The 24,531-nt window shown below is 39.1% G+C and overlaps 4 protein-coding genes across 7 annotated transcripts; 2 read left to right on the plus strand and 2 right to left on the minus strand.

Moving 5' to 3' along the window:
- Positions 1-655: 655 nt before the first annotated feature.
- Positions 656-4,749, minus strand: taf6 (TAF6 RNA polymerase II, TATA box binding protein (TBP)-associated factor). Of its 2 annotated transcripts, none has more exons than XM_033977936.2 (15): positions 4,520-4,749; positions 3,907-4,067; positions 3,749-3,835; positions 3,515-3,668; positions 3,367-3,423; positions 3,168-3,287; positions 2,967-3,088; positions 2,783-2,860; positions 2,587-2,688; positions 2,321-2,503; positions 2,133-2,207; positions 1,919-2,044; positions 1,678-1,851; positions 1,398-1,589; positions 656-1,253 (listed from the first exon to the last, which is right to left on the minus strand). In XM_033977936.2, the coding sequence occupies exons 2-15, from the start codon at positions 4,060-4,062 to the stop codon at positions 972-974; spliced, it is 1,908 nt and encodes a 635-aa protein (XP_033833827.1). In that variant the 5' UTR covers positions 4,063-4,067; positions 4,520-4,749; the 3' UTR covers positions 656-971. The 2 variants fall into 2 exon arrangements, with proteins under 2 accessions (XP_033833827.1, XP_055082638.1); XM_055226663.1 differs by having other exon boundaries at positions 750-1,253; positions 1,390-1,589; positions 4,520-4,721.
- Positions 4,750-4,950: 201 nt separating this feature from the next.
- mrps31 (mitochondrial ribosomal protein S31) lies at positions 4,951-6,882 on the plus strand. 2 transcript variants are annotated; one of them, XM_033977939.2, is made up of 7 exons: positions 4,951-5,115; positions 5,309-5,704; positions 5,784-5,936; positions 6,053-6,196; positions 6,265-6,335; positions 6,410-6,550; positions 6,621-6,882. In XM_033977939.2, the coding sequence occupies exons 1-7, from the start codon at positions 5,003-5,005 to the stop codon at positions 6,854-6,856; spliced, it is 1,254 nt and encodes a 417-aa protein (XP_033833830.1). In that variant the 5' UTR covers positions 4,951-5,002; the 3' UTR covers positions 6,857-6,882. The 2 variants fall into 2 exon arrangements, with proteins under 2 accessions (XP_033833830.1, XP_055082639.1); XM_055226664.1 differs by having other exon boundaries at positions 6,413-6,550.
- A 646-nt stretch (positions 6,883-7,528) lies between these two features.
- Positions 7,529-19,449, plus strand: LOC117381090 (forkhead box protein O1-A-like). Its single transcript, XM_033977937.2, has 3 exons — positions 7,529-8,258; positions 17,064-17,255; positions 17,797-19,449. The coding sequence occupies exons 1-3, from the start codon at positions 7,680-7,682 to the stop codon at positions 18,829-18,831; spliced, it is 1,806 nt and encodes a 601-aa protein (XP_033833828.1). The 5' UTR covers positions 7,529-7,679; the 3' UTR covers positions 18,832-19,449.
- A 685-nt stretch (positions 19,450-20,134) lies between these two features.
- On the minus strand, positions 20,135-21,795 carry si:ch211-215c18.3 (uncharacterized). 2 transcript variants are annotated; one of them, XM_055226662.1, is made up of 4 exons: positions 21,745-21,795; positions 21,309-21,497; positions 20,789-21,136; positions 20,135-20,708 (listed from the first exon to the last, which is right to left on the minus strand). In XM_055226662.1, exons 2-4 carry the CDS (start codon positions 21,397-21,399, stop codon positions 20,608-20,610), a joined length of 540 nt encoding a protein of 179 aa, XP_055082637.1. In that variant the 5' UTR covers positions 21,400-21,497; positions 21,745-21,795; the 3' UTR covers positions 20,135-20,607. The 2 variants fall into 2 exon arrangements, with proteins under 2 accessions (XP_055082637.1, XP_033833834.1); XM_033977943.2 differs by having other exon boundaries at positions 20,559-20,708; positions 21,309-21,423.
- Between the last annotated feature and the right edge of the window lie 2,736 nt (positions 21,796-24,531).

Consider the following 24,531-nt stretch of genomic DNA (forward strand, 5'->3'; position numbering starts at 1 on the left):
CATGTATCTCGGGGTCTTGTTCATGAGTGAGGGAAGATCGCGGATAGAAACAGCTGAAATGAGTTTCCTCCGTAGGGTGAGGATCTCGGTCACACGGGAGGAGCTCGGAATAGAGCCGCTGCTCCTCCACGTCGAGAGGAGCCAGCTGAGGTGACTCTGGCATCTGTTCAGGATGTCTAGTAGAGGCGTTCCGGTGAGGTCCCACCGGGAGGAGGCCCCGGGGAAGACCCAGGACACGTCTCTGAGCTGGTCTGGAAACGCCTCGGGATTCCCCCGGAAGAGCTGGAAGAGGTGTGTGTGGAAAGGGAAATTTGGGCCACCCTGCTCATACTGCTGCCTCAGCGACAAGACCCCCGGATAAAGCGGAAGAAACTTGATGTATGAACGTGATTCTGCTTTTAGAATTTGAATTTCCCCAACCTGTTATAAGTACTACTTCACGCCTCAACTCCAAGTTTCGCCCACTTCATTATACAAATACTTCCACATCTCACTAGTGATGAATAGAGATGGACATCCGGAGTTATTATTTTTACATCTAAGTAATTCTGGGAATTGTAGTAAAATGTTGTGGAGTCAGTCTTCTCTGAACAAAACTATTAATCCACTTTTATATCCTGTATTTTCTAGATGACATCTAGAGAACACACAAGGATGTGTTGTGTCACCAGAAATAGAAAAAATATTTTATTTTTGCATAAGATATTCAGTCACACTGACATACAAATAAAAGATGCACAACAGTTGTTCACAAAAATGTGTCATTTATACAAAACAGATTTATTCTGGAGTAAAAAACAATCAGAAAATCTATAATAATAATATACGAAGAGACCATGTTTCCACTGGACATTCTTGTATTTACAATTTGTCATATTTCTGCTCTGTAAGAGTTCAGATGGTGTCCATCAAGGATTTTGAGATAGTTATGTGTGTCCAGCTTCACCAATGTCTTAAAATATTAAAATGTGTCAGTGTGGTGACTGTGTGCTTGCTCCAGGTGAGTCGGACCGGTTAATCCCCGGATCTAAAGATGAGGAAATGGAGGTTGAAAGCACTGAGCTTTTCGTCTCCAATGAAGAAGAGGCAGATGTCGGTAATGACACAACAATGTATTTCTGCAGAGGCCTAGATGCAGTCAATGCAGACCCACTTCCAGACTCTAGTTTTACTAAAGGCTGCAAGGTAGATGAGGCGCTGGGAACTGTGCTGGTGACTGGAGAGGCTGTTTGAGAAGAGCTGAGGGTGATCACCTAAAAGGAAAAAAACAAAGTAAACTTGTGCCTGATTTGTAAAACTGTTTTATTTATCATTTAACTGAAATGTAAAAACAGTATGAGAGGCTGGATTTAATGCCTCATTTTAAAAATTAGAGTTTAATGGTCAAACCTTTGTACCTGCTGAGTAGAAGCAGCTCCTGCACTAGTGCCCATCACAATGTATTTGGTGGCAGGTGGAGAAGGCTGAGAAGGCGTCCCAGGACGAGGCGACATCAGAGTTAGGGAACTAGGGACCTTGATGATGCTGGGAGTTCGAGGTCCTGTTGATCCACTTAACCCAGTTTGAGAGACTGAGAGGGTTGGCCGCGGCTACAGGACAAAAATGTATGCAATGATGTGTTCTAACAGTAATTAATATTTATTTTATACACATGCAAATTTAAGAATTCAAACTAACTTGTGTGATTGTTAATGTAGTTCTGTTGACTTGCTGTGCCTGGAGTGCTGCCTGGTTTCTAGCCTTCACTACATGAGAGCAAAGCATTGGTCCAAGGTAACCATAGTCCACACGGTATTGTTCCACATTATCAGGCTGAGGACGGATCTTTGCAATAACACTGGCACAGTGTTTCTTAAAAGAAAGTCAAAATGTTATATTAGATTATACAACAATCAATTAAATGTAAATGATAAATTACCAGTAAAAGGCTTTGAACATGGTCAGCTCCTATTTTATCAATATTGGAAATCACCGGCCCTTCCATCACTGCCTTGATGCGAGCACCCTCTACAGCAAGCCGAGGAAGAATAAGTGTTTTAATGACCTGCAAAGACAAAATAAGAGGACTTTAGTCATTACAGCTGCTAAAAACTAAAACAAAAAAAACAAAAGAGACAAAAAATATTACTCACATCAGGTCCCAATTCTGCAAGTCCAGCAATGCAGCCATATCGTGTTGTCCACTGGGTTTTATCGTCTAGCAAACTCTGGAAGATATGATCCAGATTATTACTGTTTTTATGTTCATAATAAAAACATAACATCAAACGACTTGAGTACTAAGTGCATGTAATTTTAATGTGAAGCTCTATTTTTTTACCTTTGTAAATGTCTTTGTGATTCGAGACTGGATGTTGTTTGTTGTTGTACTGAAGGTTTTACAGCTCTGGGCCATTAGTCGAGCAGCAAAGTCTCGTAACGCCCAGTGGTTGTCAACATCAGGTCTCAAACACAGCTGCTTACTTACAATACAGGTCACAACAGCTGGAATGAGCTCATGCAACTACAAACACACAGATAATGTGAGAAAACATCTTATTAGTAAGGTAAAACAATTTAGTATTTAATGTATGTTGCTTTACTTACATATTTCTCCAAGTACAGAGTAGGGTTGTCCATTAGAGCTTTGACCATTCTCATCAGATAAATTAGGAGAGCCAAGTTGTTTTGTACCACATTTACACGGACCTTTAAGACATTGAGAAGTCAGACATTTCCGAGAGTATTTTATTTCCCAGCAAGGTGAAAAAAATAATAAAAAATGCGCACAAGATCTTCTTACCCCTTCAGAAATAAATGTGCTAAATCTTGGAAGCATCTGGTACAAGCCCGGATCAGTTGCAATACTCTGTAATGCCTCCTGGACAAAGATAAAGTAGAATAGTAATTAAGTATAATATAGTAGTATTTTATATCCAGGAAATTGTATACAACAAAATAATATGCAGCTAGTAATGACAACTTACAGCTCTCTTTGCTTCACAGGAGCCGACACAAGCTTCAGTAATTTCCTTGTAGTAGAGCTGCTGCTCCACTGAGAGCTCGTGTGTGCTGCGTGGCTTTAGCCTGATCAGTCCCTTCTCTTTTCCTTAAAATTGATACACAAATATTTGAATTTTTATATCAAACACCAAATTTCAGTCAATTGAATAGAATTATGGACTGACCTTTGCCGTCGGCAGTTGTTCCACCTTGACCTTTTCCCTGAATAGCACCATCCTCTTCCTGACCAGGCTTGACAACTTTGAGAGGTTCTGTTGATTCTGTCTTCTGTTGCTCTTTTGATGCTAATAACATTAATATTAATGTTACATTCATAACAGTTATTTAGGAGTCAAAACAGGTAGCATTGTTATCAAAACTAACCTGGTGGTGGATTTTCTGGAATTGATGGCTGCATCCCTTCAATACTTAACCAGTGAGCTGGATAAAGTAATAATGCAAGTTAACCATTATGAACATTGTGATTGTGAACTTGAATATTTCACTTTAGTATGTTGTGTTAATGTGTCACCTTTTAGGGAGACATCAAGTGGAACTCTGGGGAGTGGTGTGTTGATTATGTCACTGAGATCCACTTCCTTTTCTTCATAAAAATGTAGTTCCCTTCCACCACCACTTGCAAAACGAAATGGAATAAACTCTTGGGACTGAAACCCATAGAGGGGCTATGGCAAATTCACAATGCAAAATTAGTAAACAAAGCACATGTGAAGTATCAAAATATTAAACAATATATTTTATTCACCTCAACATTCTTGAGCTTTAGGGCATTATCTATATCACTTGTTGTTAATTTTCGTCTTTTTCCATGATGCATAAACTTGAGTGCATCCTATAAAAATTAAGTTGTAAATTTGTTGTAATTAAACACATCGTATATTTATGAGATATTTTGCAATTTACCTGAGCAATTTCTTTTATCCTGTAGCTGACTTCTTCACTCAGGGCAACGCAGCTATCCTCCTGGAGCTGTCCCACACCAACAGACTCTGCCATGGCTTTCATGGACTCTGTGGGAAGACTGACTGAACATTGCTTCTGTCGCCGTTCCTCTGCCATTTCCACTGCCAGAGAAAGAAAGCAACAATTAAGATCTTCTCAAAGCAGTCTCTGACTGGCTTATGAGTAGACACAAGTCACAACGTGCACGTAATGCAGAGACTAAAAGACAATAATAGCTATTAATTATTATTAATAATAAAGAGATCACATGTAATAGTCGTTGGTTCACTCTTTAATTAGACAGAATCTAAACATGTGGAAAATCTGCAATCATCTGTTAGCGCTACCAATAACAAACACATTCAGTAAAAGCGGGCTTGACAGTCTGAAGGAACAAGAGGCTACAACAAAAAGTCAAACAACAAATCCAGCATTACAAAATTAGATTTTAACTTTACCTATACTACAGTGTAAAATGCATTTTAAATTCAAGTAGTTCATTGCCTAAAGATTAAAATGTTAAAAGTAAGTTAGCTTCACTGCTAGAAAGCTAGTAGCTTCCCATTGCACTTACCTGTTCAAGATGCGCTGTTTGCTTTTAATCCGTAACACAAACAAATAGAAATATTTGCTGTTAAGATGTCATAATATGTTTGTTTTGTTGAGCCAAAAAAGGACAACGAACTTCCATCGCATGTTATTAATAGTAAAGAAATGTTCGCACACAGAAGATAGCCCTGCTCTGAATCAGCGCCTGTGATCGGTCGCCATTTTGAGTTCCGGTTGAAACATCGCGAGGCAACCACAGAGAACGAGAAGACGTACAGAAAATGTACAATTTGCATCTGAAAAAAATATTATATGAATGCCACGTATATGTATAGTTTGGGATTTAACATCGTTATAGATATACATATCAGATTATTTGCGTTGGCCGTTTTTGCTTACGTTGTTGGTTTTGTGTCCGGAACTAATGATAGAATTAAAATCTCGCCGGTAACTTTAGGCAGTAGGACACACTGTGCTTTGGCGTGGAAGGACATTTCAAGAAGTAAACATGTTTAATACCATTGTGCGGAATTTGTTCTCAGGTCCAAACACGTCGGTTAAATTTTCTGATGCGTTTGCTTTTGCATTTAAATGTGACAAATCTTCAACGGCACATTTTAGGTGAGTTTTCATTCTGGTGAAGGAGTTCGTCCTACTGAGGTTTTTCTCATGACCTGATGTTACATATGTGTTTGTTGTCGTATTTGGTAAATAATAAATGATATGTTTAACCTGTAGTTTTTAAGTATTCTGTTCTTATGGTCTGTTAGAATATTTTGTTGTTATTTGTTGTTTAACAACAGTTTTATTTCAGATTAACAAACACAGCTGGCGCTAAAGGACTCAGAACATGTATAGCTCAACTTTGTGAGAAGACTGAAGTTCCTTCAGGTGCACAAATTAAGAGTAAATCTTCAGTCCATACACCTGACGTGGACGTTGAAAGAAATCCAGGTATAGACACAGCTAATGAAAGTGCAAGTACAAGTGAACCAGATGCAACAACACCTGTAACAGAGAAGGCCAAGAGTGGGAAGGAGGGTCTCCTGAACCTGCTTGGTGCAATGAAAGTAGAAGTAACTAACAAGCGGAAGCTAAAAGGACTGAAAGGAAGACAAGAGATTTCTTCCACACCAAAACCAAGGCCAAACTCCTTAGAGAGTACTATTAGTATGTTTCAGGATGCTACAGTAAAAACTTCACAGCAGAGGTAAGGATTGAGGCACAATCATTTCAGTTCCTCTTTTGTTCATTATTTTATAAATTTTTTTTTATATTTAATTTTTTAGTGAAACTCTGTCTCCTGATCTCGTTGCTGCTGCATCGGCTGCAGCCTCCACTCTTCCTAATCCCAGCCAAGCAGAGTCCGAGCTTCTCCAGCAACTGCGCCAGCATGAAACTATTACAGAGGCACAAAAGAAAGGAGATGGGAATAATATTGGGTTGGTTGAGTTAAGATGATTCACATACTACCTAAGGATGCAGTTTTTGAATACTGATAAGAAAATAACATAAAAATGCAGTTTGGTATATAACATAATTGTAATTATATTTACAGGGTAATCATAGCAGAAATGAAAATAGGAAAGAATCCAAATCGATCGAATGCCCGTCCAGCTAATCAGATTAGGTTTGATGATGATGGCCGAGGTTACACGCATGAAAGAGGAATCACTGGTGAACTGGATAGTGTTCGAAAAAGGTATCATTTAAAATGTTTGTTTGTTTTTTTTGTCTAAATGTCTAATTTTTTATGTCCCATTTTATTAGGAGAAACCTCTTTACAGCGAAGAGATTGAACATTTTCTCTCCTTCAGAAGTAACTGCTTTGTCCACCGTTGGTAATGTCCAACTGTCAAATGTAATATTTCAGTACATTTTATTTAATATTTAATAATAAACTGTTACAATTTAGCAGGGACGACTGTATGGGATATTGACTATGCAGACAAATTATCTACAGTAACCAATCATATGCCTCGTAATGGTTTTGAGGAATTGATCCAGTGGACCCAACAAGGGAAAATGTGGCAGTATCCTATTGACAATGACACTGGTAAGAAATCATGTTGATTCATTTCATTACAAGTTGTTAATAAATGTACTTAACTTTTTTTAAACCAAAGGCTTGGAAGAGGAAGCTAATGTACCATTTCATGAACATGTCTTCTTGGAGAAACACTTAGAAGAGGGCTTCCCACGTCGGGGGCCTGTTCGTCACTTCATGGAGCTTGTGATTACTGGTTTGTCCAGAAACCCTCACCTGACTGTTGAACAGAAGAAGGAGCACATTTTCTGGTTTCGAGATTATTTCAGTCAAAAAGAAGAAGTGCTTAAGGAGGATGATGTTTATCTGAATTAAAAATGGAGGATGTTTAAAAAAGCAAACCGCAAAAGCACTGCTGTAGACAATAAAAACATATTTTGGTGATGTAATTTGAGAAACTGCTATTAAAACAATAATTAACGGAGAGTGCATAATGGAATAATACCTGAATCTGTGACATTGTTATATTTATGGTATGCATCTTGACACTGAGTGAGTAATCTGACACAGATCCTAGATAGCAATACTGTAGTTTTATTTGACATGTAAGTTCCTACTAGTACCAGTAGAGGGAGCAGCATAGCATTTCTGCAGCATAGACTTGGCAGTTGAGATTTGGTGGTACGTTCAAGGTCTATTAAGCGAGTTGAAATGTTTTTAATAGAATTTTAGAATTTGGTGTTGCTACTTTTCTTTTAGCTGTTTGAAGAGATGCAAAAAACAAATTATGTGAACCAACAGATGAACAAATCATCTGTGGTTAAAACAACTAGATTAACAGAGATAGCGCGCAAGATAAAAGATAGCCTAAGTAGCCGATGTAATTATTGTTAGTAGTTCAACTAAAGCCATTCAAACATAAAACAACATAAAGAATTATTGTTTCATGGGAAAATAGTAGTGTGCCTAATTGAACAATTGTAAAGTCAGAAGTCGTACTCAGTCATCAGACAGTGAAGGCATCAGCAGACTCTGACAAAGCGCCAGGAGTTGAAGGATGGTGTGAACTTGTGGTAGAGTTCAGAGCCGGCGTTGCATGACAGCTTTTTAGTTCAGAGTAGAGTAGGACTGGACTCATCACTGTTTATTCAGTGTTTAAGAATATCAATAGTTTAGTTTTTCTTGAGCATGTGTTGATATGGCTGAAGGACCACCAGGACCATCTCACTCTGTAGAAATAGACGCAGATTTCGAGCCTCTTTCTCGACCACGGTCTTGCACCTGGCCTTTGCGCAGACCGGAGCAGCTCGACCCCGGGAGCTCCAACACGTCCTCCCCGGGGCCATCGCTGCACCAGGAGCCCGCGGGAAACGGCGAGTACATCAGTAACCTCGCTTTATTAGAAGAAGACTATGACGAATACACGGAGCACAAATCACCTGTGCCTTGCAGTGAATATCAGGGAAGTCGCATCCTTCATCGTCACCATCATCCTCCTCCACAGCAGCAGCAGCTCTTGGCCCCGCACGTCCCGGCACAGCAACAGGTGCCTGCTCCCGGCGCGCCTTTGGGTGGCCCCTGCAGCATCAACCAGAGGAAAAGTAGTTCATCCCGCCGTAATGCCTGGGGGAATATGTCCTACGCTGACCTCATAACCAAGGCCATAGAGAGCGCACCTGAGAAGAGACTGACGCTGTCGCAGATTTACGACTGGATGGTCAAAAGTGTGCCCTACTTCAATGACAAAGGGGACAGTAACAGCTCAGCAGGGTGGAAGGTGAGTGCATGCGCCCCAGTCCAGTACACACTACTGCTGAGAAAATTACACTGTTGGCAACAAAGTATTTGTCTCAGAAGATAATACTGGCAAATTTGTATGTGCGTTATTATTTAGCAAGTGTTAATTTATAGCCTATTACCTTTTTATCTATACCCTCCATTTATAGGCCTATTACAAATGACCAACATTTGTGGTTTCTTATCCTAGAATGAATTCACCATACAAATCCCAGTGTAAGTCAGTTCACGCCTTATATGCTTCTTGCCTGTTCTTGTATTTTCAGGAATTGCTCTTGCACTCTTGCACAGATTATTGCTTAGCCTATATGTTAATGCACACATATTAAGACATAACCTAACACATCAGCCAAATCCTTCTCTTTGTTAGTGAGCAGAGAGCACAACGTCAAACATCCTCCATTCCTGAGCTGTGTGCTCATATCTTTGTCCCTGTCTTCAGTTTCCTCTGCGGATGCCACAGTCAGAGGAATCTGCTCTGAGTCCCATCACTTCCTCTTTGACCCTTCAGACCTGTACTGCAGAGCTTTATCCAAGAAAAAAATCCCTTTATACAAGTTCCAAAGGGTCTCAAGTAACATATTTGGTTTACTGACTGTGTATTCTTTGTGTAGGCCTATTGTTTTGATTATGAATACATCCCACATTGTAAAGGTCAAGTTTACGCACTGGTGAGATATCAAAACATTTTTTCTCAATTTAATGAGCAAATGACAAATGAACAGTTTTTTATCTGCACTGGCATACTCCATGGTCTTTTGAACCCTCTTAAAGTTATTTTTACCCTTTCCTGTTAAAAAACATCACAGTCGCTCCACAATGAACTATGATGCATTTCCTGCTCTGTGGATGGAAAACAGTGCCATGAGTTAACACACTCCACCCTCCGCACACCAGGGTCAGCCTTGGAAAACCAGCGGCCAATAGAATGTTTTTGTCACAGTGATTGTTTTATACCCACACTGCTTGAGTAAATATTGCTTGATACAATTATACTGTATTATGTTTAAGCTGCCACCTTAGTTAACTTTAGAGAGAGAGCTGAGAGCAAGGGCCCGATGGAGGGAGGAGATAGATGACTTTGAACTTTTGTGATTACAAACTCCACCTTAGAAACGGGCAATGGGCGAAGGGTGGGACCTGGGTACGCTTCCTGTGTCTGTCACTCCATGGCATGAGAAAAGTTCTTTAGGATGTTTTTGAAAGTTTGGCATCTTAGATCTTAAAAGTTGGATTAAGGGACCCGTCCCAATGGGAGGACCAGTTCCCCAAGGAGATGAAGTTCTGTTAGTGGTGAATTCTACAAGGAAAATAAGACCCCAGTGGGTAATGTTAAAATAACCAAAATAGTGCTTTTTCACACTTTTTTCACATTTGCAACACAGTTATGTTGCTTAGATATATAGCAGTTGAACAATCGCATGAAAACATAGTCTGTTTGCAGATGTCACCATGAGTATGTATTTGCAATGTATATGTAATAATTAACATTAAGTGTTTCATTCTGGTATTTCTTCTTTGGACCTCATGTTTTATGATATGGTGTATTAAAGAAAATAGTTATAGTTATTCCATCCATGGCATAAAGTATTTTCTGTTGCAATATATTGCACTTCAAAATGTGTTTTTGTCACAGCCACAAGTCTAATACAATATTCAGTCTAATTATGATTTCCATGTTTTATTTATATTTAATTTGAAGTTAAAAAAAAAAAAAAAAAGGTTTATACTTGAGTAGAAATCTGTTCTATCATTACCTCTGTGAACCCTACTTGGGGACACTGGCCCATAAAAGACGATGTACTTAGAGAAGAAAGAAGCGGATAACTAGCAGCTATTTGTCTGGGGATCACAAGGTTAAAGAGGGAGGCCTGAACTTAAGAGGGCCACTGGGAGCTTGAAGTAACCCCATGAAGAAAGGGAGGCTCTGGGCTAGAGCTTTTTCAAGAGAACATGTCCCGAGGGGAGCAGGGGAACAGTCAGCTGACCGGTGGATGGGCTGTATACAGTCTGCATACATATGTGTGAGCCACTGGAATCTGTGGCATGTGGCCCAATGCATTGTTCTCTGTGCTCAGTAGTAATAACCCCCCATGAATGTCCACAAAGACATGAACAAAATACCAGAGTTAGGTAATGTAGGTGAAAATTAGAGCACTTAAAAAGGTAAACCCTTCTTGTCACCGCTAGGCCAGTCACATTAGGCCTGGTAGATAAGGAATTATGATATATTGCTACCAAAAATATACTGAAACCACTCTTTGTCACTGGCACAATGACTCTAAAGCAGGATAATCCATTTTTTAAATGTACAATGTTGTTAAAACATAAACTGCTTCAACAACAATAAAAAGCCAGATGAAAAGCTATAGTTAGTACTTTATGAGAATCTATAATGATCATAATGATTTATTGAAGTTACTTTTTCTAAAAAAAAAAAAAACTAAAAAATTCAGCTCTATGATGCAAAAATTGTTCCAGCTGTAATTTATTGAACAATAAGGTGATATAGTAATTATAATGAGTGACAGACCTAGTCTATGCTAAACACCTGCATCAAAGCGTGCAGTGTTTTTGGTGTTGATATTTCAGTGCTGATTTGCTGATACAACCTTCTGTGTTTATTGAAGCTTTGGGCTGGCTCAAAGATTGTACTGACTCTTGATGACCATACTGAATTCTATCATGCTCAGTAGTTTGGTCAGTTTGATATTATAGTTAAGGTTAGAATTAGTCTCCAGAAAGTCATTGTAATTTCAATGCAAAATGCAGCCTATTCCTTCCAATTGTTTAGCAAATGCCTATATCTGAAAACACCCCAACTCTAGTCTTCATCAGGGTCCATTGTAGGAGTAGGTCACCACCACTCAGAAGCTGTGTGTTAATTCAGCTCAACTAAAGATCTTGTCATTTTAGCACCTCAGATCTCATTGTCGTCCTGGGTCTGATACAAGAGGCGGAGGGGTAGAACCGCATGCAGGAAGACACTGGCAGGAAGTGGCTTGTCCTTTTACTGTAATCTCAGCAAGCTCATATGTAGTACACTATATGACAATATTACTGCATTTACTACAAAGTTCTTCTATCATCATGAATTATGAAGTCCTATGCAATTCTTCAATTTACTATTTATAAATTGATTTATTTTTATATTAATTATTTGTAATTAATAATTGTAACCAATATTTATACAAGTTACAAATTAGTCACTATAAGAACTATATCAGCTTTTACACCAGTGGTTCCCAAACGGTGGTAGTGGTACTCCCAGGAGTACTTGGAATGACTTAAGGGGTACAAGGAGAGTCACAGGGGAAAGATTTCTTATTGTTTGGACCTCCCAGACCTGCTTAAATGTTTTAAATGTGATACACATGCTTTAATATGATGAAAAATATTATGTATCATGTGAAAATGTATGATGTGTGCAGCCACAGACATTTTCTTCAAGTACAGCAGAGGAGGTACACAGCTTCACTGGGAACCACTGTTTTATGTCGTACAGTAGGCTGTTATATTTTTCTGTGGCATTGCTGAAAAACATCCTTTGACCAAGTACCACATGAAATGGCCATCCAAAAAGCACAACACAGAGCTGACCTCGAAGAAGTCGCTTACAGTGCAAGAGATAAGCATACTTCCTTATTTTATACCATGGGCTATTTGACGGATGGCCAATTGTTCTACTTGGCATTACATTGACTTTAGAAGTGATGTGGAAGCTGGAAGCAGTTTGTAACTTTGTCATTGCTGGTTTACATGGCAGCTGCTTTTACACCGTGTCTCCGGGGACTGTACAGTTTGGTGTTTGTGTCTCATACCATTGGACCATGTATGTTGTGGACTACTTTCTCTGTGGGCTGCACCTGTCCCCTCCTCTGGCCCTTGTTTGTTTACCCTGTGACCGTTACAGCCAGCCTCATGCTTCACTAACCAAGAACCAGCAGCTGTGACACTCTGATTGTTTTGTAGTCTGGGAGGAGGAGTTTTTCTCTTTGCAGTAGGGCCACAACAATTAATCGTAATCATCGTGACTATTAAAATATTTGTAATCATATTTTGATAATCATAATCATTATCTTGACTATACACACTCAAAATACAGGCCAAAGACACATGACAAAGACAGGTGCATTACTAAATCAGAATATCAAAAGTATAAGTATTTTGTATTTTCATCAATAAACAATTTTATCCTATTTTAGTATTCACTATCTATAAGCTTTCAGTTGGAAAAAAAAAAAGTTAAGTAAAAATCTCGGTGTACAATAAAAAATATTGTTTGACTAGTCCATAAAAGAATCAGTGACTGCTAGTCGATTGCTAAAAAACTTGCTAGACGGGGCTCTACTTTGCAGATGAAATGTCACCATGAAGTTTAAATCCTCCAGCTCTTTCAGAAACAAAGTTGTGAGACATTTTCCGATAAATGAAGGCAAATAAAGTGTATTTTACACAGTTAGTGAAACTGTGAAAACCTTCAATGGCCTCGTTTTTTCCTCTGGAGGTGGCACCGCTCACAGTCATCACAATGCATTTGGGAAATTGAGCTTCACTGAGGGACTTTATTAAAGCCTCTCTGTGTCTGAAGTAGTGATGTGTGCAAGGGGCACCTCCTGAATTACTGAGGCTGGGTGCCTTTTGTCCCCTTTGGTCTGAGGTGTGGTCTGTCCCAGACAAGGATTATCCCAGGCCAGTCCCAGGCCGCTGATCTATTGTGGTCCAAAGGATATATATATTTGCATATTTTAGATCACATTATAATAGAGGTTTTAGAGCTCAAGTTTAGAGTTCTGATTTCTCTCCACAAGTCACTAATTTCTTACCATCACCTGAAGATTATTAACATAAAAAGTCAAAAGAATATTCTAAATATGTGGCATTTTTCTGCTTAGCAAAACTCATGTGCAGGATATCCTCTGATTGTTGACGCTTCTGAGGTAGCACATAATCCTATACTTGTCAACCATTTCTGCCGTATTATATGCATGTAGATTTCTGAGCACAAAGTGAGTATTCTCCATGTAGAGAACTCATTGACCCATACTGTGGCCCTGCCTAAGCATGTGTCGAACCCTGTAACCTCCCCCCTGTTCTCATACATACACAGACATGCTCTCAGAACATCAGGCTTCACTGTCTGTGCTTAACACAATGAAGAGCCAATTTCTGCTGTAAAGTTTGTAATGAGTGGTAATAACATAATTTAAGCTGTGTACAAATGAATATGATAGTTTACAAAAATAACCTTTTAATGATACTTCTGCTGCATACTATACTCAGCAGAAATCAAAGTGCAGGGTTGCTTCAGGAAGGGTTTCCAACTAAAATGATTAGATCAGACATTGCTGTATTTTAGAGGAATAAATGATGAAGACATTATGTGAATATTAAGGCTACACTATGTAACTTTTCTAGTGGGGGTCTTTATTACTAGTCTCCATGGAGATGTTATTAATTTGTCTGGAATGTTTACACAGTATGCCATTAGTCATATTACCTAGTGAATGAATGTATTACCAAGGTTGCTCTTTTTGTTTCAGTCATTACCTATAACAATACCATTATCCACATTACTGCTACTTTTTTTTACTATATTTATTAAATCCACTGGTGGCAATTTAAGAGAAAGCTTCATGCATTTAAATGCACATGATACTGTTTTGTTTGCAAGTGCTCCCTCTGCTGATCAGGCCATTTTAAAATTGTCTGAAAAAATTGTCACTAAATGCAAATAAAACAAAGAATATGATTTATTTATTTTATTTTATTTTTTTTATTGAAAGAGTCAACACTTATAAATATCTTGGGTTTTGCTTGACAAAAACGAAAACCTGTGAATTCATATTTTGGGATTATGTAAGAGTTTAAAATCAAAATTATAATTTGATTACAGAAACAAATATTGTATCCCACTGAATTACAGAAAATAAATTGTTCAAACAACCTTTCTTTCTGTAAATTATGGAGATATAATCTACATGGAGACTTCAGCCTTTTTAGACACACTCAGCCCGTCGTCTCATTTAAAACTCATCACTGTACACTGAAAAAGTACTCTGGCCTTCACTATGTGTCAGGAGAGAACAACACTGTATAAAATGTATTTATAAGGCACTATGATGATAGACTGACTCAATATTTCACTTTGTTGTTGAACTTTGATACAGGAACTTTCAAAAAAGAATAGAATATATTTCAAGGATCAAATCTGATAAATTATTATTTCTCGATACTTTACCGTTTGGGAATCATGATGGTGTTTATGGTCAAATGTCAGAAAGACACTGAACCTTCCCAACTCAGTTTAGATATTGAGAGATTGTTTAGCGATTGATCCAAATGAATCATAATTCCCCCTGCATTAAGTTTAAACAACTGTGCCAAAAAAGGTCTGATTATACTGGCTCAAATGTTTGAGGGTGGAAGCCTGATGTCTTTTCAGCAACTGCAATGAAAGTTTGATCTCACAAGCCAAGATTTTTTATAAATATCTACAACTGAGACATTATCTAGGTAAAAATACAGTTTTGGGTGCTTCCACCTCCAAATATAGAACACATTTTTACATCTGTTATCAAAAGCTCAATTACCAGCAAATACATATTTCTTATGTATAAAATATTACAAGAGACTACCACAGAGAACACGCCACATATTCAGGAGACTGGGACTGCCCTAAGATGGCAATTTTTTTGGAAAGACGTGCAATGTGAAACTGCAAACTGTTTAGGTATCAAAATTGTAATAGAGCTACAATTACTAGAATAACTCGATTTTTTCCCAGAAATTATTAGATCAAATTGTAATTTTTACTTGTTGAAAATGTTACTCTTAATTGTGAAAAATAAAATAAAATAAAATAATGGTCTCCTGGCGCAGGTCGCTGCACTCCACAATGTATCATATGGAGCAAATAATTGCAAAATTACTAATGAAGCCAGATGTGTTCATGGATAAATGGTCTTCAGTCCAAGCCTATGTTGGAAATGGATGACCCATGTATCTGTTATGAGTTTATGGACAACATTATGAATAGTAAATGAGGAAATTTTCTATTTTTATTATTTTTATTGCATTTTTACTGTTATTTCATAACTTCATGTGGCTTGCACCAAACTTTCTTAAATTTAAAAAAAGACATATTACCTAGCATATATTTAATATATTGTTGCTGATAATACAAAAAACTGTTTTCTTATTATTGTTGAAGTTGATGCTAGGCAAAGAAAAAATCTCCACGGGGACAAGAGAAAAGTTACACAGTGCACCTTTAAGTTGAGAACACTAAAAACTCAGAATATGAACACGGCCGTTATGCATTATGATGTTTTTAAAAAGGAGCGTCCCTATTCCCGACTGAATGTGTGGTTAAGGACATCTGGCATCACTAACTGAGGACTCTTGAAGGGGATTTCCACGACACCAGTATACTGTATCTTGTGGGCTGATCGTACCCAGCATGCACTTGTCTGATTATGACCATGGGCTATGTATGTGCTGTAAGAGTGTCTTTCTTCACCTCTCAACCATTCTGTGTTTTTCTTCCTGTGAATTCGACCACAGCAGGCGCCCCCATGTCCATTTTAGATTTGAAAACATGGCGGCAGAAAATAGGAAAAATAGACTGAATACAGACTAAGTTGTGCAGTTAGTTTAGGAACCAATACAAACATTTACCTTTTTAGGATTGACCAAAGTCTCCTTGTTCAGTCCAATTTTAATGTAAGCAAAGTGGTCAGGTGTATGAAAAGATATCACAGTATTAGGATACATAGTTAGCACCACATACCTTCTAATGATTATTAATACATCAATAACACAACACCTGTCCCTCCTTTAGTTGTAGGCTTCTGTCCCTCGACCCACTTATTTAGAGAATGCCCCTCTTTTTTATTGACGCCACATGAATTATAAAACATAAGATTTACATAGATAACATGATCATATTTTTTTTTCACAGATACACAGAAAGTGTGCAGACTCTCAGGTTTGTGATGTTGGCACCTTTTGCTATTCCATAATTGCTGTAATTTTCTATGAGCTTAAATTTCCTGAGCCGTCCCTATATGTCCCACCACAGTCACGCTACAATTTGCAACTTAATTTTCTGTATTAGGCCAGGAAAAGAAATGTGTTTAATATTCTGTAATCTTTCTGAATTTCTTTTTGCTGACTCTTTATTGAACCCATTTTTTTTGTCAAATTGTTAAACTAAGGCACATGACTAATGTTAGGGATTTGTTAGGGATTTGTTTTTAACTAGGTGTTTTGTCTTAACTTTGGTTGGCTCACATAGGCTTATCTTTTTCACTAATATTTATTTAGTGCAAATGACACCTCAGATCTCATATATCGGCTCAGTCCAACCTGCGTCAATGGTGAGCACAGAGGGGGAGTGGAAAAGCTTTGCTAGACAAAATATTATGAGAGAAGGATATCGACATGCGCAGACATCCTGTTCATCTGTTGCCTGCACTCGCTAATACAAAGTGAAAAATGACCACTCTAAGTGTTCTAATCATACACATAACATTTCTTTGAACCCAGAAGTATTAGTATTAGTCAAACTAGTAAATATAGAATGTGTCACATGTGTGGGCCTTCAATCTGAAAACTTATACATGTTTATACTATGTTTTCACCATGCAAGGTGAAAGACTGGACTGAATGAATCTTGTTCTCAATTAAAATATGATTAATTTATTATTATTATTAATGATACAATAGCACCCAACATTATTTATCTGCTCACTAAATAATATTTTAACATTTTGCTTTGCAGAACTCCATCAGACACAACCTGTCCCTGCACAGTCGCTTTGTGCGTATCCAGAACGAGGGCACAGGGAAGAGCTCCTGGTGGATGTTGAATCCTGAAGGAGGAAAGAACGGGAAATCAGCACGACGCAGAGCCGCCTCCATGGACAACAACAGCAAGTTCTCCAAGAGCCGAGGACGTGCCACCAAGAAGAAGGTACTACCCACACTCATTTAATAACCTCTTCATTTAAGGTCGGTGTAGGCAGTTTATTAGCTGCTTTTGATTATTAGGAGAAGCAGTGAACACATTAGATGTTTATGCACTAGAAAGCAGAAATTTACTATGCACTTACTTAACTTACATTTGGAAATGTGTCTAAATTAAGTGTTTTTCCCCCGAGTAACATTTGAAATTACTCATGTTTATCTTTTTGAGGAATCAACTTTCTGGCCAAGTAGTAATAATAAAGTAGTATCAGTAGTACTACAGTTGTAGCTCTGAAGTTGAGACTTTACTGGTTTGTGTAAATAGTTTACTTCTGCATAAGTAATACAGTTTTTAAATGTACTGTAGTTTTAGCTATGTACTAATGATTTAAAACAAATAGTTGTTCATTGAAAAGTTTTTCTCATAGCAAAAGAAAAATCAATTCTGTCATGGCTCTTGCTATGGATCAGACCTAGACGACTGAGGGATTACTCAGATGTTTTAAAATCTCATAGATATATCTGTTTGACACGGTTGTGTCTTTCAGATGGCAGTAGCTGACTTGGTTGACAGCAGTTCCCATAGCCCGTCTCCTCAGTACTCACACTGGCTTGGAAGTCCTCACTCTCAGAGCACTGAAGACCTGGACTCTTGGAGCACCTTTAGGACCCGAACTAGCTCTGACGCCAGCACCCTGAGTGGCCACAGGTCCCCTTTCCCCTCCGAGCAGGACGAGGTGGGTGAGCCGGACATACACATGGGATACTCTGTGGGGCCCAAGTTAACTTCCCCTCTACCCAGACTGTCTGAGGTGACAGGGTCCATAGCTCAAAGAGGATCAGAAAATGCCATGGACAGTCTCCTGGACAACCTCAACCTCTTGTCACCCCAAAATTCCCAAATGGCATCTGACACAACACATACTTCAAATGGTGCCATGCATCAGAATAGCCTATTCACTTCCTCCCACCATAAGAGCATGTACAACCAGGTGAAGATGACCCCACTGCTCCCTGTCTGCATGCAGGCGACAAAGGCCAGCTTTGGGGTTTACAAGAACAGCTATAACTGTCCCCCTGTCCCTAAAGACCTACTAGCATCAGATGGAGAAGCCACAAGGGGCTCTCTGATGAGGACTGTCTGCTTGTTACCTCCCTACAATAGCCAAAGTCATATAAGTCCACGCAATGAGGTTAAAATGCCAATTCCACATTCACACCAAAGCCCTCTGCCCTCACGAGAATTGAATAGCTGTAACATGATACCACTCACGAGTTTGACTAGTCACCCAGGGGCCCCTCCTCGACTGTCCCACACAGCACACAGTAATAATTTGATGGTCTCCACTAAAAGTAATGGCTACACTGAACTAACTTTAGTGCACCCTCGTGGACATCATCAGGAGAGGCTGCCCAGTGACCTTGATAACATGTCCATAGAGAGGTTTGAGTGCGATATGGAGTCAGTACTACATGATACACTGATGGATGGGGGAGCGCTGGATTTCAACTTTGAACCAGCAGGGGCACAGGGCTTTCCACCCAGAGGGAAAAACACCTCACATAACTGGGTGTCCGGCTAAGGTTTATTGTAAGCAACTGTCTTATAATCTCCAATGAGAAAGTATGGAGAACGATTGCTATATCCAGTAACATATTTCCTCCCTGTATTCAAAGATCATTTTACTGTTTTATATGCAAAAACAACATCCTTCACCATTTTTCCATATATGGCAAGCCACTGTTAAGTATGGTGTCACTAGTTAAGGTCTTACCAAAGTCAAACTCTCTTCAATATTTGTAAAATAAGTGTTTTATAGTTTTATAAATTGTAAATACTCTTTTGTATATGAAGGCTTGTTAAGGTTTGCTAGAGTAAGCATTTTGAATTCATGTTTTGTACTGTGTGCTTTTGTCATAATGAATTGTTTACATAAGTTTGTTCAGTGCCTATATTTAAACACATACCTCAATGTTTTACCTCCGAAATGCTGAGAGGGATAGGGATTGTTCAGTCATACTGGATTTAATGTGTACACTGTGTTGTAATCACTATTAAGCATCTCCATAGTGTGATTTATGTTACAGCGTTCTGATATCATATAATCTTTTATATTTCTATGTATGTTTAGTTCATAATGAATGTTGTGTGAATTGTGACTTGTAAATAATACTTCAATATTAAAATAAGACTGTTGGTCCATGCACGTGGGTTTATCAGTAAAGTAGTACAGTTCTTCAGCCACACATAATTCAATTTGGCCACTCTATTATCAGCTTGTCAGAACAAGAGCTCCATCTTCTGGTCAAAACTGGCAACGTCTGTCTCTTACAAATGACAAACTGGTCTTATCATTAATTGCATAAGCAACTATTTATTTACCTAATCTTATTGTTTGGCGGCTATAGCATTTAGAACACATTTTGTCCTTTGAACATATTTTACAAAATAATTTCAAATATAGACTTTATTGCAGGTTACAGTGCAAACTATAAAGTGCAGAGCAGCATAGAACAAAAACATTGACATAATGGATGATACACTGGCAGAGCAAGTGGTTAAGGTTTGATCCCTCAAATGGAAGGAACCTTTATGAAGTGGAGTTTGAATGCTCTCCCTGTGTATGCATTGATTTTCTCAGGGTGCTCCACAACCTCCACACAAAAACATGTAAAATATAGTCCCATCTGAGGTTCTGAATCTTAGTGGAACTGTTCTGATAACATAAAGTTGAAACAAATAACACAGTAGGTTTAAAGAATAAGAAGCATGTCTATTTCAATTCTAGAAATTGTGTTCAAGTGCATTGCCACACAATAATTGATCAGATGAATTGCCTATCACACCCGCTGAGCTGGAGTGCATGGAGTGGAGTACACTGCTCATCAAATCAGTTACAAGGACTTTCATCTGATTAGTGTTTTTAGAACCTATAAAGTGCAACAAATCATTCTTCTTCACTGGATAATACTGTATTTTACTGTCACATATATGATACTGAAAAGAAATGCAACCAATAGACCTATATTCAAAGGCAGTGTTACAGCAGTTATTGTTTGATAGAAGCTTTAGCACCCACCCGAATGTCACAGTCTACAGTGGTACATGTGTGGGCATTGAACCTGAAAGAAAAGGCTATCCATAAATGCAACTATTTTTAAAAAATATATATAATATATATTTAAAAACATTGCCATTAAGCAGAGAAATCCTTGATTTGACCTAGTTTTGATTTATATTCTGCTTTAAAACTCTTGTTGCAGGTTTGGATCTGTTGTTTGAAAATTTGGTCATTAGAACACCAAAACACAAAAGTAAATTCCTCCAATTTATTCTATTGAACAATTTCTAATTGACTTTACTGGTCAAAAGGGCGTAAAAGCAAAGGAAGCAACAATACTAGCAATATTAACCATGGAGCAGATTTGACACTCAGTGCAGAACAGATGGGAAGAATTCCTGTAAATAAAGAGTGCAATATTAGTGCATAATATTAGTGTTAGAGATGGAAAGGTCTTTTGGGTGTGGTATGTACTCACTGTGATGTACAGCCATGCTGTTCTCCTTCCAGCTGTTGCCCTGGTACACCCTGCATGTATATGTCTTGGGGGTCTCGTCTGCCAGAGGGGCCCAGGTAAGGCGGCACAGGTTGGGGTAGACCAGGCTCACATTGCTCCTCCTGCGATCCTCTACATTCACATAAATGACCTGATTTGGGACAGTGGTGCCCACCAGCCGACTGTCCTGTCTGTACTCACAGTAGGGACCAGGGATCTGATAGGTGGGAGGAAACTCACAGTCTACCCTCACATTACGCTCCAAATATGTCAAACAGGGGAACATCTGAGGCCCACGAGGAGCGAACAGGAAGGTGGACACTGAGCTCACTGTAAACAGAACAGGCCAAACTATGGTTATTAGCTACTGTTACATCATAGTCAATCATAAAGTAGGCCTATAAGAAATGAATCATCTTAAATCAGTGAGACAGAATGTAAGGCCAGCTCCATGCCACCATGCCCACTGTTGAGGAGCTTATACAAACTGAGTGGTACATACTGTGGGTCTGGGTCTGATGTGTGATATGGACGCTCCCCAAAAAAAGGCAGGCTGCGGAGATCAGGTGCAGCTCCATGGCGACGAGCATCATCCGGTCAGAGGCGCCCGCTTCGACCTAACGGAGTTCACCACGGGACAGCAAGTTACCACAGCACCACCGACAGCAACCAGCGCGTGCAAACATGAAACCTGCAAACCGTCCAACATACAGTGTGATGGAAACAGTGCAGCACCGGGCCTGGATGTGTGGTCCAGCCTGCTGCAGCCTGCGGATGACTACGCCCCTGCAGTGACTTTGCACTGCGGTAACTAACGACCTAGACACACGTGCGCGTTTAGTGTAGATGACAAAGGTGGGTCTGGAGGGGCTTCTCTATCTACATAATAGTTTAAATGTCTGATAATAGGCTACATACTCTGGTGAAGCATGTCTTACCTGTTATAAATCCCAGTCCGGTTAGTTAATGCGCGGGTTTGAGCAGAGCCCTCAGTGCACTACAGCTCAGGCTGGAGACTGCAACTCCCCCAAAACGCACGCTCACATAAACGTGATTTTCCACCTCATACAAGCTTAATGGGGAAGCGTTTTCTTAAATTTTAGGTCCCGAAGACAGATTCTGATATAACTAAACTTGTGGTGAGTCTTCAAATGAATCAGCTTAAATGGTGTGAATGGATACTGCTAAGAACAGGCCTACTTTCAAGAATGTGTTTACTCCAGATAAGGCCACCAAAAAAAAAAAAAAAGAAAGAAAGAAAAAAGGAATCATTAGGTGCTCTAAACTCCAGATTCAAGGATTTGGGAAATCAAATTAACTTTCCCTTGGAAAAGAGCAAGAGCCCCCTCTAGAGGGCAAAAGTAAGAAGTGCATGACACACACACTATCCAAATGAAGAAATCAATGCTTTTGGTGACATGCTAGGACCAATGCAGAGGCACTTGGAGGAAGGGTATGCAGTGTACAACAATTCTGACGCTTAATGTTGACTCAACACAATGAAGTCACCTGTATTTACTTAATTGATTAGGCTACTTGATTCATCTTACACTTGAAAATATAGTCTTGTAACCAAATACACTAATAAAAATGTTAAGGAAGAAGCAGTTCTCCATATAGAGAGCATATGACCTTCACAGACTGTAGCAGCAGGCAGCACAGAGCAGTGGTGGTCCGGAGTGAAGGGGGTCGCTGTGGCTTCTCTGCAGTGGATCAGCAGCAGCCTCCAGCAGAGCAGCAGTAGGATGCAGAGCTGATTTTTGGCACTGATGATGGTTTCTGTCTTAGTGATATTCATAAACATCTCAAATTAGATTAAAACAGTTGATGGATGATGTATATTTAAAGTGGAGTTTCTATAGTGCCATCCTGCAGTGTGTTAGTCCCCTGAGACTGCTCCTGTAGTTCAGCAGCTGTCCGGGAAGGACCTTGAGAAAATAAATGAGCTCTGGGGATAAGAGAATACAGTAAAATACAGTACGAACATTGTCATGTAGTATAGTATAAAATGTATGCAGCTTTTGACTTACTTTTCACTCTGAACACCACTATTATTCATCCTTTTTCATCTCAGTATATTATTTCCTTTAAATATTTAAAAAGTAACATGTCCTGTGTTGTAGTTATAGTGTAGCTCTTAAAGCAGTCAAGAGTAAAGAATGTAGTTTCTGGTGGGATTGCCATGCATTAAAGCTAAAAGATTGTTTTATTGTTTGTTTGTTTGTTTTGTTATGTGATGTTTTGTAAAATATGCTTTCCTGAACCAAAGTTTCCATGACCTGATCAGAAAAAGGAAGAAGGTGAGGTATTTACATCTTACTCTGCAAGATGCTGCAAAGTAGCTAACATTTCGACTTAACAAATATCTCACTGCTGTTTTAGTACTGACTTTGTTTCCAAAACCACAATAACACCAAAAAATATGTTCCTCTGGCTCATTAAATTTCACTTTGTTCACTATGTTCAATCCAAGATTTGTGTAAAGACATGTTATCCTCTCTTCTCTGGTAAAACACAGGCTTCAAATCAATAGATATCCCTTATACAATAGTGAGAAATGTCCCCAAAGTCCAGTGGCGCTGCACCGCCCCCTCCCGCTGCTATGTCCCCCTCCCTCTCTCTGCTCCCTTTTCTTCTATAAGCCGACCTCTACTGTATCCAGCCCTGGCATCACACTGCAGACACGGAGGAGCGCTCAAACTGCATCTGCCAAGGTGAGTATCCTTTCATTACTGGTGCTAAACAGGAGAATCTGATAGTGGTTGAGTTGTGATTTCTGCTACAGGCACACAGGTCATGGATTCTTGTACTTCTGTAGAGTGCTGGGCTAAAACACTGGAGTCAGCGCTAAAGCAAATGTTTGAGTGAAGGCGACACAGGGTTTAGGTTAAAAGAAAATGTTGCATTGCTCCTGATTTTTTATTTGTGAGCAGATGTTGTGATAAACAGATGTTACTCATTGTTCAGAATGGGTTAGAGACTTAAAAGTAAGATTTGCTTCAGACCTGCACACCCACCTTCTCATGTTTCTGAAATACAATATGCTCTTAAAGCAGCATCAGTCTGTGAAGATAACATATAACAGATGTGTAAATGTCTCTAACATGAATTTCTTGTCTATTTTAAAGGATATTTTCTGAGAATGATCCTTCTGATGACAGTCTTGCTTTTTGGTAAGACCATTATCTCAGTTATCAGATTCATTTTAATGTCCATACGGTATCTTGTGTTGTTAAGGATTGAATGGTGGCTGATGATTTGTGTCTAACTCTCCACAGGAGTTGCCTCAGCCCAGAAGGTGATACAGTTGACCTACTGCTCGATAGATGAGCACAACCTCAGGATGGACTGCAAATACAGCGTTCCCGCTGAGTCGTCAGAAGTATACTGCAAGTACACTCAGGGTGAGAGGCTTTTTGACACAACTTTTCCTGACGAGGAGCAGCACGCACCATGGAGGACCCGCGCCAAGGTGCGCTTGTTTCCAGGCAACATCTGCAGATTTCTGTTTAAAAGTCTGCCCAATGGAAAGTCCAACTTCACATGCAACATTAAGACACCTGAATCCAACATGGTATCCAAGACATCAGTGGTGGAAAAAAGTAAATGCAATTCTAGATTACATACACTCATTATATTTGATATAAAAACAAATGTGAGTTTGACTTTTGTGATATTTTTGCAGAACTCCTCCTGCCCTGCTCTGCCTGGAGTGTTCTGTTACA

This window comes from Periophthalmus magnuspinnatus, chromosome 14 (genome assembly GCF_009829125.3).
Source record: "Periophthalmus magnuspinnatus isolate fPerMag1 chromosome 14, fPerMag1.2.pri, whole genome shotgun sequence".
Taxonomy (NCBI): Eukaryota; Metazoa; Chordata; class Actinopteri; order Gobiiformes; family Gobiidae; genus Periophthalmus; species Periophthalmus magnuspinnatus.